The sequence below is a fragment of the Pteropus medius genome, unplaced genomic scaffold, assembly GCF_902729225.1.
Source record: "Pteropus medius unplaced genomic scaffold, Ma_sr-lr_union100, whole genome shotgun sequence".
Classification (NCBI taxonomy): domain Eukaryota; kingdom Metazoa; phylum Chordata; class Mammalia; order Chiroptera; family Pteropodidae; genus Pteropus; species Pteropus medius.
The window spans coordinates 4,734,029-4,749,115 of NW_024342647.1; the positions used below are offsets into that span (position 1 = coordinate 4,734,029).

The 15,087-nt window shown below is 45.8% G+C and overlaps 1 protein-coding gene across 1 annotated transcript in view; it reads right to left on the reverse strand.

The window, feature by feature from the left end:
- Positions 1–718: 718 nt before the first annotated feature.
- Positions 719–15,087, reverse strand: part of PAPPA (pappalysin 1) — a 219,355-nt gene continuing 204,986 nt past the window's right edge. The window contains exons 21-22 of the mRNA XM_039866768.1: positions 14,553–14,651; positions 719–2,955 (exon numbers count right to left, since the gene is read on the reverse strand). Coding sequence (XP_039722702.1) covers positions 2,848–2,955; positions 14,553–14,651 — 207 coding nt within the window. The 3' untranslated portion in view covers positions 719–2,847. The remainder of the gene's footprint in view (positions 2,956–14,552; positions 14,652–15,087) is intronic.

Sequence of the window (15,087 nt, forward strand, 5' to 3'; positions counted from 1 at the left end):
AGACAATAGTGCTTCACGCCTGCCTTCTTGTGAGCACTCCATTGTCCCGGACAGGAGATGATCGAAGGGATGAGACAATGAGTTTATTCCCAGAAAGAAAATGAAGCTGGGTATCGGTGCGTTGCACAAATAGAGTGGACCCTCTCCACTAAGGTTTGGGTAGCGCCTATTAATCGCACCTTCTGAGTGGGCACGAGGCTAGCTATCAATCAGGTAGCCTCTCTTGCCCCATAGCCTGGGGAACTGTGAATTTGTAACAGGTTTGAATGACAGTGAAGGGACTGGCTGGATCTTTGCTCAGAAGGGATCGACTCAATCTGTGAAGCTGAAGATAGACAGAAGTCAGCCTCCAGGAAACTTTGCTCAGCTGGAGAGTGTGGCAATAAACAAGGGTGAGAGTGAAGGAAGAAAGAGGACAAGGTCGATTTAGGGGAAGCTGGTGAGATTCTTCTGTGGTTCCTGCAACTCTGCCATTAGCAATGTTGTCTTTGGGTCTCCAAGGCTTTTCACACTACTTATTGGTGTAACACCGGAACTTGGAGGGCTGACTCATTACCTTTCTTAGTTTGGGTCTCCTACCACCACACAGGATGACAACTCAGCTAGTGCAAGAGAGAGGTTTTAAGCGTGGCAAGAGTTTTAAGATACTGGAGATACAAAATGGGATCGATTCTTCTATTATAATAATTTTGCTACCGATTGGCCCTGGTAATTATAGAAAAAAAAAATCCTGAATATAAATGAGATACGAGTTTTTAAGGAGGAAACATAAAGGATTTGATCCTGGCCTTGTTGATGATGGCAGCCTCTCCATTGTGGAACTCAGTCTCAGAGTTTATAATATAGTACAAGCCACACAAAACTATCTAAGCACTGAATCCTTAGCTGTGGGCACCTGTGCGAAAAGCACCTTGATATGTTTTTTAATATAACAGACCACAGATGGCCAATAAATGTCTTCTCAAGTGTTTCTGATCAGCTGGTAATTGCTGCTGGGAGTGACATGGGAAGAAGCTTTCTGAAGTTATGTTTGGTCCCCATGGGAAAAGGAGCTATAACTTATCAACAACGCCTGCCTCAGATGCAGGGATGAGGAGGGCCAGCACACATGCTCAGTACTTCCTGTTCCTGTGCTTGACTTTGTTTCCATTGTTTGTCTTCTCTAGGCTTTCGATGACTTGATTTATAGCAACCTTTATGTGACTCATCGAGTTTAGACCCTTCCGTCGCCTCACTCTCTCAGTGCCAGTCTCAGAAATTATGTCAAACTTAACCATTCTCTCCACCTCGTTCTATATTAATCTCTACCCATATTGATCAAAAGGAGTGGACAGGTAACTGGCTGAAAAGAGGCAAAGAGGAGGACCCCAAAGAGGTGGAGGCTCCCACGTGTGTTTGACTAATTTACTCTTAACTTTTGGAGGCTGAACTAGGGAGAGAGGGAAAGGTTACCCAACCACAGGAGTACTGGCAGAGGGAAGACTGTGGAAGTATGATCGTGTTGGGTTGTTGGGGCCTGAGGCTGTAAACTCTGGAGCTTTCCTCTGATGGCATCTGGAACACAGTCTAGATCGGTCATACTCAAGTGAGGTCTTTAGGACCAGAGCCTGCTCTAGCTTGGAGGGACAGGAAGCCTTGGTTAAATAGTAACTCAGGAGTTCCTACAATTCTAACAGTCTCTGGATAGCCCCAACATCATAGAACTTTTAACACTGTTCCACTTGATTATAAAATCTAACACTGGCTTAGACATTCTGGACTCTCAGCGAGGGTTCTAGCATCTTAAGTCCCTCAGTTTCCTTTCAGGATGAGAAGCCCAACCATGGGGGACTTAACTTCTCACCATGTGGACCAATGAGGGTTTTTCTCTTGCAGATGGGCGAGGAAGCGAGGAGCTGTGGGAAAATGTGGGTCACTTTTAAGGCAGAATGTTTGGTTGTGTGGGGTTTTTCTTAACCTAGTCCTACCATCTTAGGGTACTCAATGTATAGGATAGAGCAGCAGGAAACATAGCAGCAAATGTGGTCCCAAGGCAAGATTTGGGGAATGGGTAGGTTATGGAGGGATGGATATTATGGCCTCAAGCCTCAAGCAGGGGGCTGTTATAATACCTTGACATTGCAATCCTAAGCCATTTCCAGCTTGGCCTCGAACCCTGGAGTTGGGATAAATCCCCCATGGCAGCGGAAAAATTGGGGAGCTTTGTAAGCCTTGGATTCTTCCTGGGTCCTTCTTCCCTAGAAGGTAGGTGATCAGAGACCATCTCACTTCTAATCCCAAAGGACCACATCATTGTGCATGCCCTACATATTCCAAGCCTTGGGGTGTGAGCTGTCTTGGCATTGCAACACTTGGCCTTAGCAGTTTCTGCAACTCTTTCTCCTAAGGACAGTGTTGGCTAGGAGCTTGGGAAAGGAAAGATTTGCTTTGTTCCAATCTCTCTCTGCTCAGTCTCCGAAACTGCCCTCACACAGATGTTTGTATGGGTGCGTATGCATGCATGTGTACTAACCACAGACGTGCACACTCCTACATACAAAACATGTTTCTTGCTGTGGCCGTGTGACAAATGGTTAGAATCTTAGGAGGCTCTGGGGCTACACGCTGTATATATGTGATCCATCTAAGACTCAGGGATGAAATTCCATTCCATCATTCAACATGGCGAGACTTGGTTCATGCATCCCCACAGTGAGTCCTTCCTGGGTAAAATTAAAGGCAGACCGGTTGGGTGCTAAGGATCCCTGGTGTGGGGAGGCCATTCCATTGAGCAGCTGACTGTGAAATCAATACCAAAGGGATGCGGGTCCTGGCGCTGGGAATTCTTTGACAACCCTTTGTCCTTCCTTAGCCATGGCTGTATCCCCGGAAGTCTTTCCGGCTGTGTTCTTGGGCCTGGGGGTCCCGACAAGCACAGTCCCCTTGTAGGTCACAGGACATAGGGAAGGGAGTGACCTGCAGAGAAAAAGAGAAGTGAATCAGGTGTTACATCTGAAGCACTGACTTTCAGAAAGGCAGTGCAGGACGGGGGACAATCAATGCATTGTGGGGAGAGCAGATTCAAGTTCAAGCCATGGCTCCTCCCAGCCCTATGACAATTTTTATCAAGCTCACATGGTCATTATCATAGCAGCTTCCATTTGGGGTGGTATTTATGTCAGGCAATGTGTTAAACACTTTCCAAGTAGAAAAACACTGAACGCTTTGACAAGTCTGCACGATAGATACTAAAATGATTACCATTTTACAGATGGGGAAGTTGAGGCTCAGATAGGGGCACGCATTTGCCCAAAGTAATATGTGACAAATCTAGTATTTAAAGTAGGACAGGCTACCTCCTCGGAGCCTCAGGTTCGTAGCTGTAGAACTGGCATATTAAGACCCACCTCGCACTGTAAACTCTGAGAGCTGAGGAAATCATGGGAGAAAAACCATAATGTTTCATACCAGAGTCGGTTCATACAATTGTGCAAAGGAATATTGAACTTACAGGACTGTCATAGTGATCAGGGGGCATAAAGGGTGTGTCTCTTTTAAGAAAGACACTATTGGTCATTTTGGTTTGGGGAGCCAATGATGAAAACAACAACGGCGTGTCTCAGTAAGCTCAGACCACCTTCCGGGGGACCTGACATCCTCCTGGTAGAGATCATTTTGTACAGAGATTTTGCATAAAATATGGTCCAAGGAGCTAGGAAACAGATTTTAGCATAAGAAAAAGAGGCGTACAATATGATGATCTGCTATATGTGCACATTACAAAAACTGGGGAAATTAAGAAATAAAAATTAAAAGTTTTTAAAATTCAAAACAAAGAGAAAGCGAGAGGCCTAAGATTCAGTTCTTGCTCCATCCCTTCACGTGCTCTGTGACCTTGGGTCAGCTTTCCTTTCTAGAAACGGAGAGAAAAGAGCCTCGCAGCACGAGGGTCTTCCCCACGCAGCGGATGACCTGTCTCTCCAGAGCACAGGGAGCAGTGCCTGCCTGAGCCCAGCCTGGGCTCACGCAAGCAGATTTCACCTCATTGCATCATGGCATTTGCATATAACCTCCCCCAGAGGGTCCCCATCTGCGCAGATGGATTTAATGACCTCATTTGCCTCCTGCTTCTGCAGAGTCGCCAAGTGCTCACAGAGCCTCACAGAACATTTTTTTCTCTCTGGCTTGTGGACTCATTCTCTATATCTAACTTTTTTTTCTCTGCCTCTTTTTCCTCCCTCCCTCCCAATCTCTCTCCCCATCCTGCAACTTGGCAACAATTTATAATGTAGGAATGAACAAGAAGATTGAAGTGAAAGCCCCAGCAGCTCTGTCACCTAATTGAGGTGTGACCTGGAGCATGTGACATTTTCTCTGAGCCTTAGTTAACTCATTCATTAAATGGGAATAGTGGAAGCATAGACCTCCCTGGGGTTGTGATGAGGGATACAGGAACCAAGGGAAGAAAACACCTAGCACACAGTGCCAGACATATGCTCAGAGCCCAACCATGTATATGTCGGCCTTGTTCATTCTTATTTTCCAAGGCCCAAGCCATGGAAAATGAACGAATGAATGAATGCATGCGCCTTTCTCTTTCTCTGCGACTCTTCCATTGCACTCATAGCTAGCGCATCTCTTTGTTTCTCGTTTCAATTGAAATGCGTCGGAGCTCAGTGCCGGGTAAGCATCTCGCCACTGCGTCTTCCTTGCAGTGCTTGTCTTTCTGCTTACAATTACTTGCTGGTCCCTGTTTAGGACATTTTCTTTCCAGCCTCCATGCCTTTGTGGAGGCTGCGCCTTCTAATCTAGAATATTCTTCTATAACTTCTTCACCTCTAAGAGCAGCACAGCATGTTAGAACTGGAAAAGATATGGAGGAAACCCTCAAGTCCAAGTGGGGAAACTGAGGGCAGAGCCAAGTCTAAATCTAACAACTGAGGCTGAGTGGGGAGAGTCCAAGGCCTGGGTTGGCGTCCTCAGTTGCCTCACACTTGTACGATTTCGGGAAAAATCTTTTCGTCGCCATAACCCTGAGTCTCTATCTTTATAAAGGAGTGATTTAAAAAATACCATATTTCATATGGTTGTGAGGTTCAAAGAAGAAGAAAGATGCAAAAGCCCCAGCACATGGCCTAACACTCAGGAGATGCCTAATGCTGAACACACATGTGCTGACTCGAATTTCCCACCAGCTCGTATTTCACCATCTGCGACACCTTTTCTGCCTGTTGTCCCCTCCCTCCCACCTCGCAGACATGGACAGCCTCTCTGTCCTCAACTCACCCAACCTTTACCTGTCCCCTTCTCCTACCCTTGCCCACCTTCTACCATTATAAGGATCCAGTTACCTCTAATGTCCTGTGCACAATTCTGTAACTCTTTGCCATTGGGCTCTGTGACCCACTAGGGACAGTTTCACATCTGATGTATCTCTCATGCTTCCTGCTGCAAAAATTCAACAGATTCTATGTCTTAAAACAAGACCTAAAGTCCTTACCGAGAGATCTTTGCAGGATCTGATCTCTGCATCCTTCTCGGACCTCACTCGGATTCTTCCCCTCACTCTTGTAGCTTATTTCTTTATTGGTTCCTCAAGTACTTCAAGCGCTTTCCTCCTTTTCAGTCCTTAGCCATTAACGTCCTTCCACCCCGCTGCTCTTTCCTGGCTCACCCCTCTTTGGTCTTCAGGTCTTATCTCAAGTACCACCTGCTCCCTCATCGGCCTGACCAGTGACACGGTCACCTTCGTCCCATATCACAGCGTTCGATTTCTATGCCCTCCTTGTACTAAATCACTTCAGCACTCGTACGCCAGCCCAGCCTGGGCAGGGACCATGTCTGTTGTTGAACTGAGTCTTCACATACCACAGAACACGTGTTTGACGAACCCATGAATGGATGGACAAATGAATACATGAATATACAGGCAGAATACAGATCAGGGAGCCTCTGCTCTTGTACTCACTTGTTAGGTGACTTTGTGCAAGTTCCTTCACTCCTATGAGCTTCAGTTTCCCTAGCTGCACCTTAGGGTTTGATTTTAACAGTCTCTCCCTTTCTTTCTGTCTGAAAATCTTCTTCAGTTTTAGAAAAGCAGAAGGCAATACTTTGGCTAGAAGGACCTGGAAATGCAGATTCTCTAAGAACCCAGCCTTGCATGGGATTTCCCCTTGTCACACACTTGCTCCTGATGGAGGGCCTACAACTGGGAAGAGAAGGTGGAGATGGCCAGCTCCATCCACTCAGCCAGGCATTCCTAGGTCTGGCCTGGGAAAGACCAGAGAAGCTTGTTTGTACAGGTTCACAGCAGTGAACATCACTTGATACACACACACAGTCACACACACACACTGGCATTTCCTGAGGGCCTTCCACGTGTCCGGTGATTTGCTGATTCTGTACAATCTCATTAAGCTATCGTCTTTTAGCTACCCATTTCGCAGATGACAAAATAGAGGATTCAGAATGTTATAACAAAACAAATTTGCCTTGAGCCTCACTACCAGTCAATAAGTACGTTATGCAGGATTCTAAACCCCACTCCAAACACGGAGCGTACTCAGCCAGTGAGAGTCAGGGGAAGGCACCGTCTCCACAACCAGGCGAGGCTGACTGCCGATTTGTCTTTTCTAATAGCAAATAACCCTTTTTTTTTTTTTTTTAAATCACTTATTATGTGCTTGGCTCTGAATAACTCAGTGTGCATTGTCTCACTCACTCTTCTCAACAACCGTAATAAGGCAGCTATTTTTACTATCCCTGTTTCACATCTTAGAGGAAACTAAGATGCAAAGAGGTGAGTCACTGGGCTGGCATCTGCACCCCTGTTTGTAACCATTCCTCTGTCCCCCGAATGGCAAGCAGAGTGGGAGTCAGGGTCCCCTTTTCACAGAGAAAGAAACTGGGACATGGAGAGAAGAGTCACATCCTGATAAAGTCAGTTCTTAGCAGGGTCCCCAGGTCCCCAGTTCCCCTGACTCCCAAGCGGCTTCCCACCTCCCCCAGATGGCCTCTCGAGAAAACCTACCACCCACAGCACAAACGCCTGTGGTGGCCAGTTTACATTTGGGATTCCCAGCACCATGTGGCTAGGCTATCCCATAAATGGCTTGGCCACCCACTCTGGGATTCTGTCAACAAGCCCAGGTCAATGACTAAAGGCCAGGATTGTCTCCTTTTTTCCTCTGGGCTGGAGCTGTTGCTCAGGCACAGGGGTTTCTCCCTCTGGGTGAGCTGCCCAGGCTGACACCTCCATCCGTGTGTGTGAGCAGCTCAGGAACGCAGCCCAGGCAAACGCACCACAAGGCCCTGGCTGCAGGTCTCATCTAAGGCTGGATTCTGACTCAGAATCAAGAGGGAGATCACAAGTGGAGAGTATGAACTGCAGGGAGCAAGAGGCATCCTGTCTCAAGGTCAGAAAACCTTGACTGTCCACCTCCCACCGTAGGACCTTGGACAAATCATTTTGCCACTCGAGTCTCAGGGTGTTCGTAGTATTGATGGAAACATTTAATGAGATCGAGTAGAACAAGGTGCCATGTTGAGGATGTGGACCCCTTGTAAGCTCCTTGAGCATAGGGTAGATTCGTGCCTGGCAAAAGGCATGCCACAGTCGATGAATACAGAGTCTTGTTTAAATGTGAACAAGTGGAAGATAAAATGGAGGGAAAAAATGCCAGTAAAGAACAGCACCAGCCTAGAAGGAGACTTGGGTTTGATTTCTTGCCCTCTTATTGACTTAGTACATGCTATTAAACAAGTTTCTTCCCTTTTGGGGGCTTCAGTTTCTCTATCTGTAAAATGGAGATAATAACAGTCCTGCCACATAGAAGTATTTTGGGTAAAGTATAAAATTCAAGTAAAGCACTAGCACAGTGCACGGCACATAATACATGCTCAATGATGATGATGATGATGGTAGCGATGATCTTGGTGATGCGGGTATTCGTGGTGCTGTTGATGTGGTAATAATGGTGGGATGATAATATTGACAATTATGATGATGATAACTTTAGGGCATGGAAGAGTCTGATTCCTTCATAGGAACAAGCTAAAATGAGTAATTCATCCACGTGAAAAGTCAAAGCTACAGGAGGATCTCATACCACTGTAGAAGCCAGGGATTTGGAACAAGGGAGAATTAGTTTAATCTGCTTAGCCATTTTCCTGTTATCTCTTACTAATCTTCTAAATTAAGCACATCTATCACCTCTTCCAGGAAGTCCTCTAGGCTCTTCTGGGCTGGTTCAGTGCTTAAAAAATCATTGAACAGCCCTATTGATCTCTCAGTAAAATTCGGATTCCCTAGCTTGGCTTATAGAAGCCTTGCTCATCCCTCTAGGCTCATCTCTTGCCCCTTCCCCTCTCGAACTGTGCTCTAGCCACACTCTAGACATTATAATTTCCTTAATACCCTTACGTCTGGGTCTTTGCACACACTGCGTCCTCTGCTGGAAACACTTTTCTCTCTCATTCTTTTGTTTGGTCGTTGCCATTTTGTTCATCCAGGTAACAACTACTGCACCTACTGCATGTCTCACCTCCGGTGTTGCCTTCATTGACTCTCTTTACTTTCTGCGCCTCCATTAGCACTTACTATACTCTAGATGCCTGACCATTAGTCCAGAAGATGTGACCTCAGCATGGCTACAGCCAGGTTCGTCTTGCTCATGGTCCAGCACAATCTCTATCACACAGCATCAGAATCTGGGATACATCAGTGAGCAAAATGAATGCACATTCTCGCCCTCATGAAACGGTCATTCTAGCAGCGAGAGAGGTAAGGATGGACAGATGATAAATTATAAATACATTTTATAGTCTGTGGCAAAGTGATTAAGTGTTGTAGAAGGAAAAAGAAGGAGAAGCCAAAGCAAATGTGCGTGGAAGTGCCAGGGGTGATGGAAGGCGGGCAATCGGAGAGGGGCTTGCTGAGAATGTGACACTTGGGCAAAGACCTGGAGGAGGTGAGGGGGTGAGTCATGGAGAAGAATGTTCCCATCCAAAGGAACAGCCAGTGACAAAGGCTGTGAGGTAGGAGAATGCCTGGCCTGCACAAGGGACTGCAAGCCATCGGAGGGCTGGAGTTAGGTGAAGCAGGGGCACCGATAGTAGGGGCTGAGGTCCGAGAGGCCACGAGGGCAGGCAGAGCTCGTAGATAGATGCCTCACAGGCCATTGAAAGGACTGGCTTTACTCTGAGTAGCATGGGGGAGATACCGCAGGGCTTGGCCAAGGTGTGCCACCATTTCACTTGTTTAAAAGGGACCATTCTGGTTGCTGAGTTGACACGTAAGAGCCTCTGATGCACATCGCTAACTGACACCCAATGTCCAACCCTTTATCGCGGTCACTCCGCTAAGAAGGCTGCTTTCCATCTAATGGTATTGATTATCTTCCCACGTCTTATACAATCACTAGCCGCCTTAGACCAATGGGCTACCTTGGGTTATAACATCCTTTCTAAAAAGCTATGTTTCCACTTAGATTTAGTAAATAAATGTGGCAGCCGTACACTTAATGTCATCGGCTGGGCATGGCATCTTGTGCTAAGGCTTGTTTCTAGGGCTGACACCTTACTCTCCTGGTCCCAGCCCCGACTAGCCTTCAACTTCTCACTCGGTTGACCACCTCATTCAGGAAGCCATGTGGAGGAGAGTCCTGAGACGTGACTCTAATCCAAATATCAAGAAATGAAAACTTAAGGTGTATCTGGCCTGCCCAAGGTCACAGAGCTAAGTCACAGGGTTTGACTACTCCCTCACTCCCCAGACGTCTTCCAGAATCAGTCTCTTAGCAGCTGCCTGAAACATGACCATAATTATTGTTCCAGGCCACCACGCCTTAGAAAGTTTTGGTATGTGGAATGTGTTAAGGTGGTTTTCCCTTCCTCCGTTACACCCCCAACACATGCTTGCTTAGAATAATTCCAGTTACAAAGGAATACTTTTTGTTGTTCTTATTATGAGGGGAAACTGTTGAAGCAACCATTCTGGAAATCTGCTCTGTATTCGAGACTTCTCAAGGCTCCAACAGGAAAATAATAATCTGACATGCTGAGAAGCTGGGTCCTGCCCCTTCCTGTCTGCCTTGCTCTGCAGACAGGTGTCTGGGTGAGAAACTGGTCACCTCTGTCAGACGGAGTTTCCTGCACTGTCTTGCTCTTGTCTGTCAGCCGGGCCCAGGTCACCCCACAAGGCAGATGTGGGAAACAGCTGGTGTCTGTAGAGACAACTAAGGGAGGGAGGGTGGAGGGACCAAGCAGACATCATTCTGGGCCAAGTGATCGGGAGGCCCCAGCCCTGGGGACAGGGAAGAAGTTTAGGTGGAGAACTGGCAAGAAGGAAGTCTAGGAGAATGTGCTGAATGCTTAACCCTAGACCACGAGTTCTTGTCCAGGACTCCAGCCCAGGAGGACTATGAGGCAAGAAGCCCACCTACCAGGGGAAGGGCAGAATGCAAGCGCACGGCAACAAGGTGTTCAGAACAGGCGTTAGAGGCAGGTGCTGGGTCTGAATCCCAGCTCTACCACTTACTGGCTCTGTGAACTTAACCCTTCTAAGCCTCAGTGGCATCATCTATGCAAAGAGGAAAAAATACCCACAAACAGGACTACTGTGCTGATGAAATGAGACATGTAAAAGCAGTTATTAGCGCAATGCTTGGCAAATATTAACCTCTTGATAAATAGTAGCTACTATTATTTGTTTGAAGTCAGGAATGCTAAATCCTACACACAGCTGTGTACAGAGGATTACACCTCTCTGAGCCTCAGCTGTCTACCTTATTGGGTGGTTTTGGAGTCTAAGTGAGATACCCATGGCCAAGCCCATAGTATATGCTCAATTAATGGAATTACTCTAATTAGAAAGGTACATGAAGCAAATCTGCCCTATCTACGAGTTTCTGAGTGCCAGTCTGGGTGCTTATGGTCAGAGAACCTCCCATGATATGTGTCTGGGGCCATGAGTACACATGAGACCAGCAGGTAAGCACTGGGGTGGGGGTGTGGAAGGAAGGAATCCGGCCCCTCTCCTGCCCTGAGAGGCTTCATGCTGTAGAAACAAGGCAAGACAATTTTCTGCTCAAGGGAAGCTGCTGTCTGGGACGTGTGGGATGGCTGGCCAGGCTGGGAGCCTTGGTTACTCCCCACTCTGTCTTTGCTGCTGGGAAAAACTGCTTTCACTTTTGCCAAGGGGAGGAGTCCCACACCCAGGGTTCCTTGGCAGTCTGGGTTCGCAGTGAAATGTCTCCTACCAGAACTAGAAAGGTCATGCCCAGGTACTCTGAGGACAAGGTCCTATCCCCACCTGCTTTGTTCTTCTGAGACTCAGCCCCATGCAGGAGAAAGAGCTGGGCTTGTGAGTCAGACAGAAGTGGGTTCAAATTTGGGCTTTGGCACTTGCAACTAAGAGAACTCAAGCAAGTCCCGTAAGTACTCTGAGCCACAGCCGGTTCACGGGTGCCATGAGGATAAGATAATAGCAAACTGTCGGAGCCGAAATGAGGATTAAAGAAGATAACGGAAGACAAGTGTCTTCAGTGTCTGACCTATACAGCAGTTCACTTAGGGGCATTTTATATCCTTGTATATTTTCTCCACCTATCATCTCTATAAATCAATCTATTACAGGGAATCATTGGGCGTGTCCAAGAGAAAGTAGAGAAGTTTCAAGAAGATGGAGTTTACGTAGAAGTAAGACTGGGAAATTTAAGTGGTAGGAAGAATGGCTAATTTAAGATACCTCTGTTCTCCAGAAGTCAAGACTTCCAAGAATCTCGAAGCGGAAGGAAGCCCCAAACACTTCTCCAAAGCTAATAACTATGGCCAAGCCATGCACACGCTAAAAGGGGCCTTTAGACTGTAATCCCAAGGTCACACAGACGGCTCTCTCCATTCTGCCCTACCCACCACGCCCCCTCACCAGGAAAACGCCTCCTCACGGTTCAGGTCTCAATACGAACGTCACTGCCTCAGGGAAGCGTCGCGATCCGGCCCCTCTCCCGCACTGCCTTTTCCACACAGATGACTAAGTGCACAGTTGTCTGAATGGTTATCTCATCGCATGAAGGAAGCTTGGCCCTCTGCATTCTGCAGCCTTGGCCGAGAGGAAGAATCATTTAAGGTGGAAGAAGGGAATCTTGTTCACACACACAAAAATTACACTGATATAATGGTGGGAAAGAGAAGAGGACTAGGAAGCACATCCAGACCTGGCGGAGAACTTCCCTCAGGAAAAAGACAATCCTCATCTCAGGGCCTCGGAGCCTGGCATTGCTGCCGCCGAACCCAGCACACGAACAGAAAGTCAGATGGCCGTTTGGGTGTTTTCATGTGCACCTGAACCTCCATCTCATGACTTCATGTCCCCACCAAACACTGTAGAAAAGGCAATCCATTTAAGGAAGGCTCCCGTTAAAAATAAACTTGTCTTATTTTGTGCGTTTTAGTGTGTGAGTTATATATCGTGGGTAGGGCGATTCTTTTACTCGGAGCTGCTTTTCACCAAGTGATCGTATCAGGTGAATAATGTGTCCTTATGGTGCACGAACCTCTATTTAAGATAGAAACGTCACTGTTCACTCTTTTAAAAGGCTGACTTCAACGGTGTGAAATAGACACTGTTGAACACGACTGTATTCACTGGGCAACAGGTATCAAAAGCCTTAAAAATACTCATATCTTTTATCCTAGTTATTTCAATTCTCAGATTCAACTGTAAAAACGATTCAGGGAAGATGGTCATTAGAATCATTACTTAACATTGTGAGAAACTGAAATAACCTAAAGTTAAAAATAAAAGTCAGTGGTAAATGCTTATGTGACTCATCATACATCACAACCATATAATAATAATAATATAGCGAAGTAGACAGCTAAGAAGCTTAAACTAATATCAGATAATTCTTATGTGTAATCTTTCCTGTGCTAAGTAAACAAGACAAAACAAGATACCAAATTGGAAATGCAGTAATATATAAGTAGGCACAAATACCCACATACTGTTACACAGAATGAAATATACCACAAGCAAAGTATTTATCATCTTTGGGTTGTAAGAGAATCAGTGAATTCTTTCATTATCTTCTACTCTCTGGATTTTCTTAAAAGAAGAATATAGTTTCATAATTGGGAAAAATAATAAAATTCATTATTAGAGAATGACTTTTATTATCCTATACTTGAACAGAAAGTGTATACCTTCAGCATTTTATCCAAAAAAATTAAAAAATAAAGGAAGAGTAGGCATGAAAAGTATTGCCTCTACAGGACCAACCAATCCCAGAGAACCCTAGCATCCTTATTCATCAACCAAAAGATGCAATAACAGTCCTCCTATTTGAGTGAGTCCCTTGAGTCTTGCCCTATTCATTTTAGGGTCAAAGCATCTTTCCTGAAGGAACTAATTCTCTTAATGATGTTGCAATATAAAAGGACTCGGATAGGAAGCCAGGAGCCTTGCTCTGTTTCCATCACTCCACCACCTTGGACGAACCATGCCTTTTTTTTTTTTTTATGGGCCTCATTCCCCATTAATGAAATGAAAACTTTGGACCAGATAATCAGAGAGAGAGCTCTCCAACTAAGATGCTTTGCCTCTCTCATATCAGAAACATAGTTGTCCTTACTTAAAATGAGAAATTAGATCAAATGATATTTGAAATCTTTCAGCTCAGATTATAGGTGAGTATAAAAATAAAAAAAAATTCCTATTTATTCATTCATCACAAGAATACTTATCAACTCATGTTGCCCAGGTTGACCACCTCTCTCCTAGCTCTTGGCTGGGGCCCCAAACTCTGGTCCCAGCTCTAGTCAGGAAGAAAGTGGAGGTGGCCACTCTTCTGTGAGTGGTTGATGTGCATCTCAGTTGAATGTTTTGGTTTTACTATACACAACTTGAATCACTCCCATTGCCTCCTAGTACACAAAGGAAGAAAATAACAGTGAAGACCACATCCCCTAATTCTACAGGCGTGAACGACAAAAGAGTTTATAAAATTCTCAAAGGCCATGACTGACCTTGCTGGGAATGCCCCAGCTTTCCTCTTCCTAGACTTGCCAGATCCCCAAGAAATGCTCGTTCTCTCCAGGATTTTACATGTCAGTTGCCTGATCCTGACATTCTTTTCCTGGCCACCTTCCCACTTTTTCCCCTCATCCCTCAAGTTCCAGTCTTGAGTGCTAATCCCTCCGCAGAGCCTTCTCCAACCCCATGCCTGAGCCCTTACAGCACTCTGTTCTTCCCTTCTAAAAGTACGCATTGCACTTTTATTTGTCTGCTTCCGTATTTGACTCTAAGCTCTGAGCGTAAGAGACCACAACTGCAAAAATCATCCATGAGCCTCCACGCCCTCCTCAGGGCCCAGCACAGGATATTAGCTTAACTATTAAGTAAGAATAAAAAATACGATACAATGCAATACAATACAATACAGCTTGTAGGTGAGGACTGGCACAACCAGGACAATGGGTAGTCCAACACGTAGGGGTGATCTTGGCCCAGGAAATGGAGAGGTCTGTCAAAGGTGGCTGCAGATGTGGGGTGAGAGGCGGGGGGCACAGCCTACCTTTTTGGTCTTCACCGTGGATGCGCAGCAGTCCCCACCATCATAGTTGCAGAAGGCTCTGTTGTTGATGGCATCACAGTAATTGTCTCCCATGAAGGGCTATAAAGGGGGACAGAGGCAGGAAGGAAAGGTGCCTTGTTAGCATCCTGGAGTGAGTAGGGGGTGGCCTCTGTAATCATTTAGCTAGCTCTTTTTTTTTTTTTTTTTTTTCTGAAACCTCACCTACTGACTTCAAATCCCAACACCCCTTCGAACAAGTTAACACTTCTTATAACACCATTTATAAAGAGTTATCCAGCCAAGTTTCTCCCAACTAAGTATGGTTACCCTGGTAGACACATTCTGTATAATAAAATATACACGAGTACATTAGGAAACTGAATGCAAACTGCCCAAGAATTATAAAGATCAAACGCAAGAATCCACACAAATCTGGCACAATGGTGTGTGACTGCGGCTCCTTCTCGTCTAGCATGGGAGTACAGATGCACTTGATGCCACATGCTTTACACGTTTGTTTTCTTCCTTTGTTCTC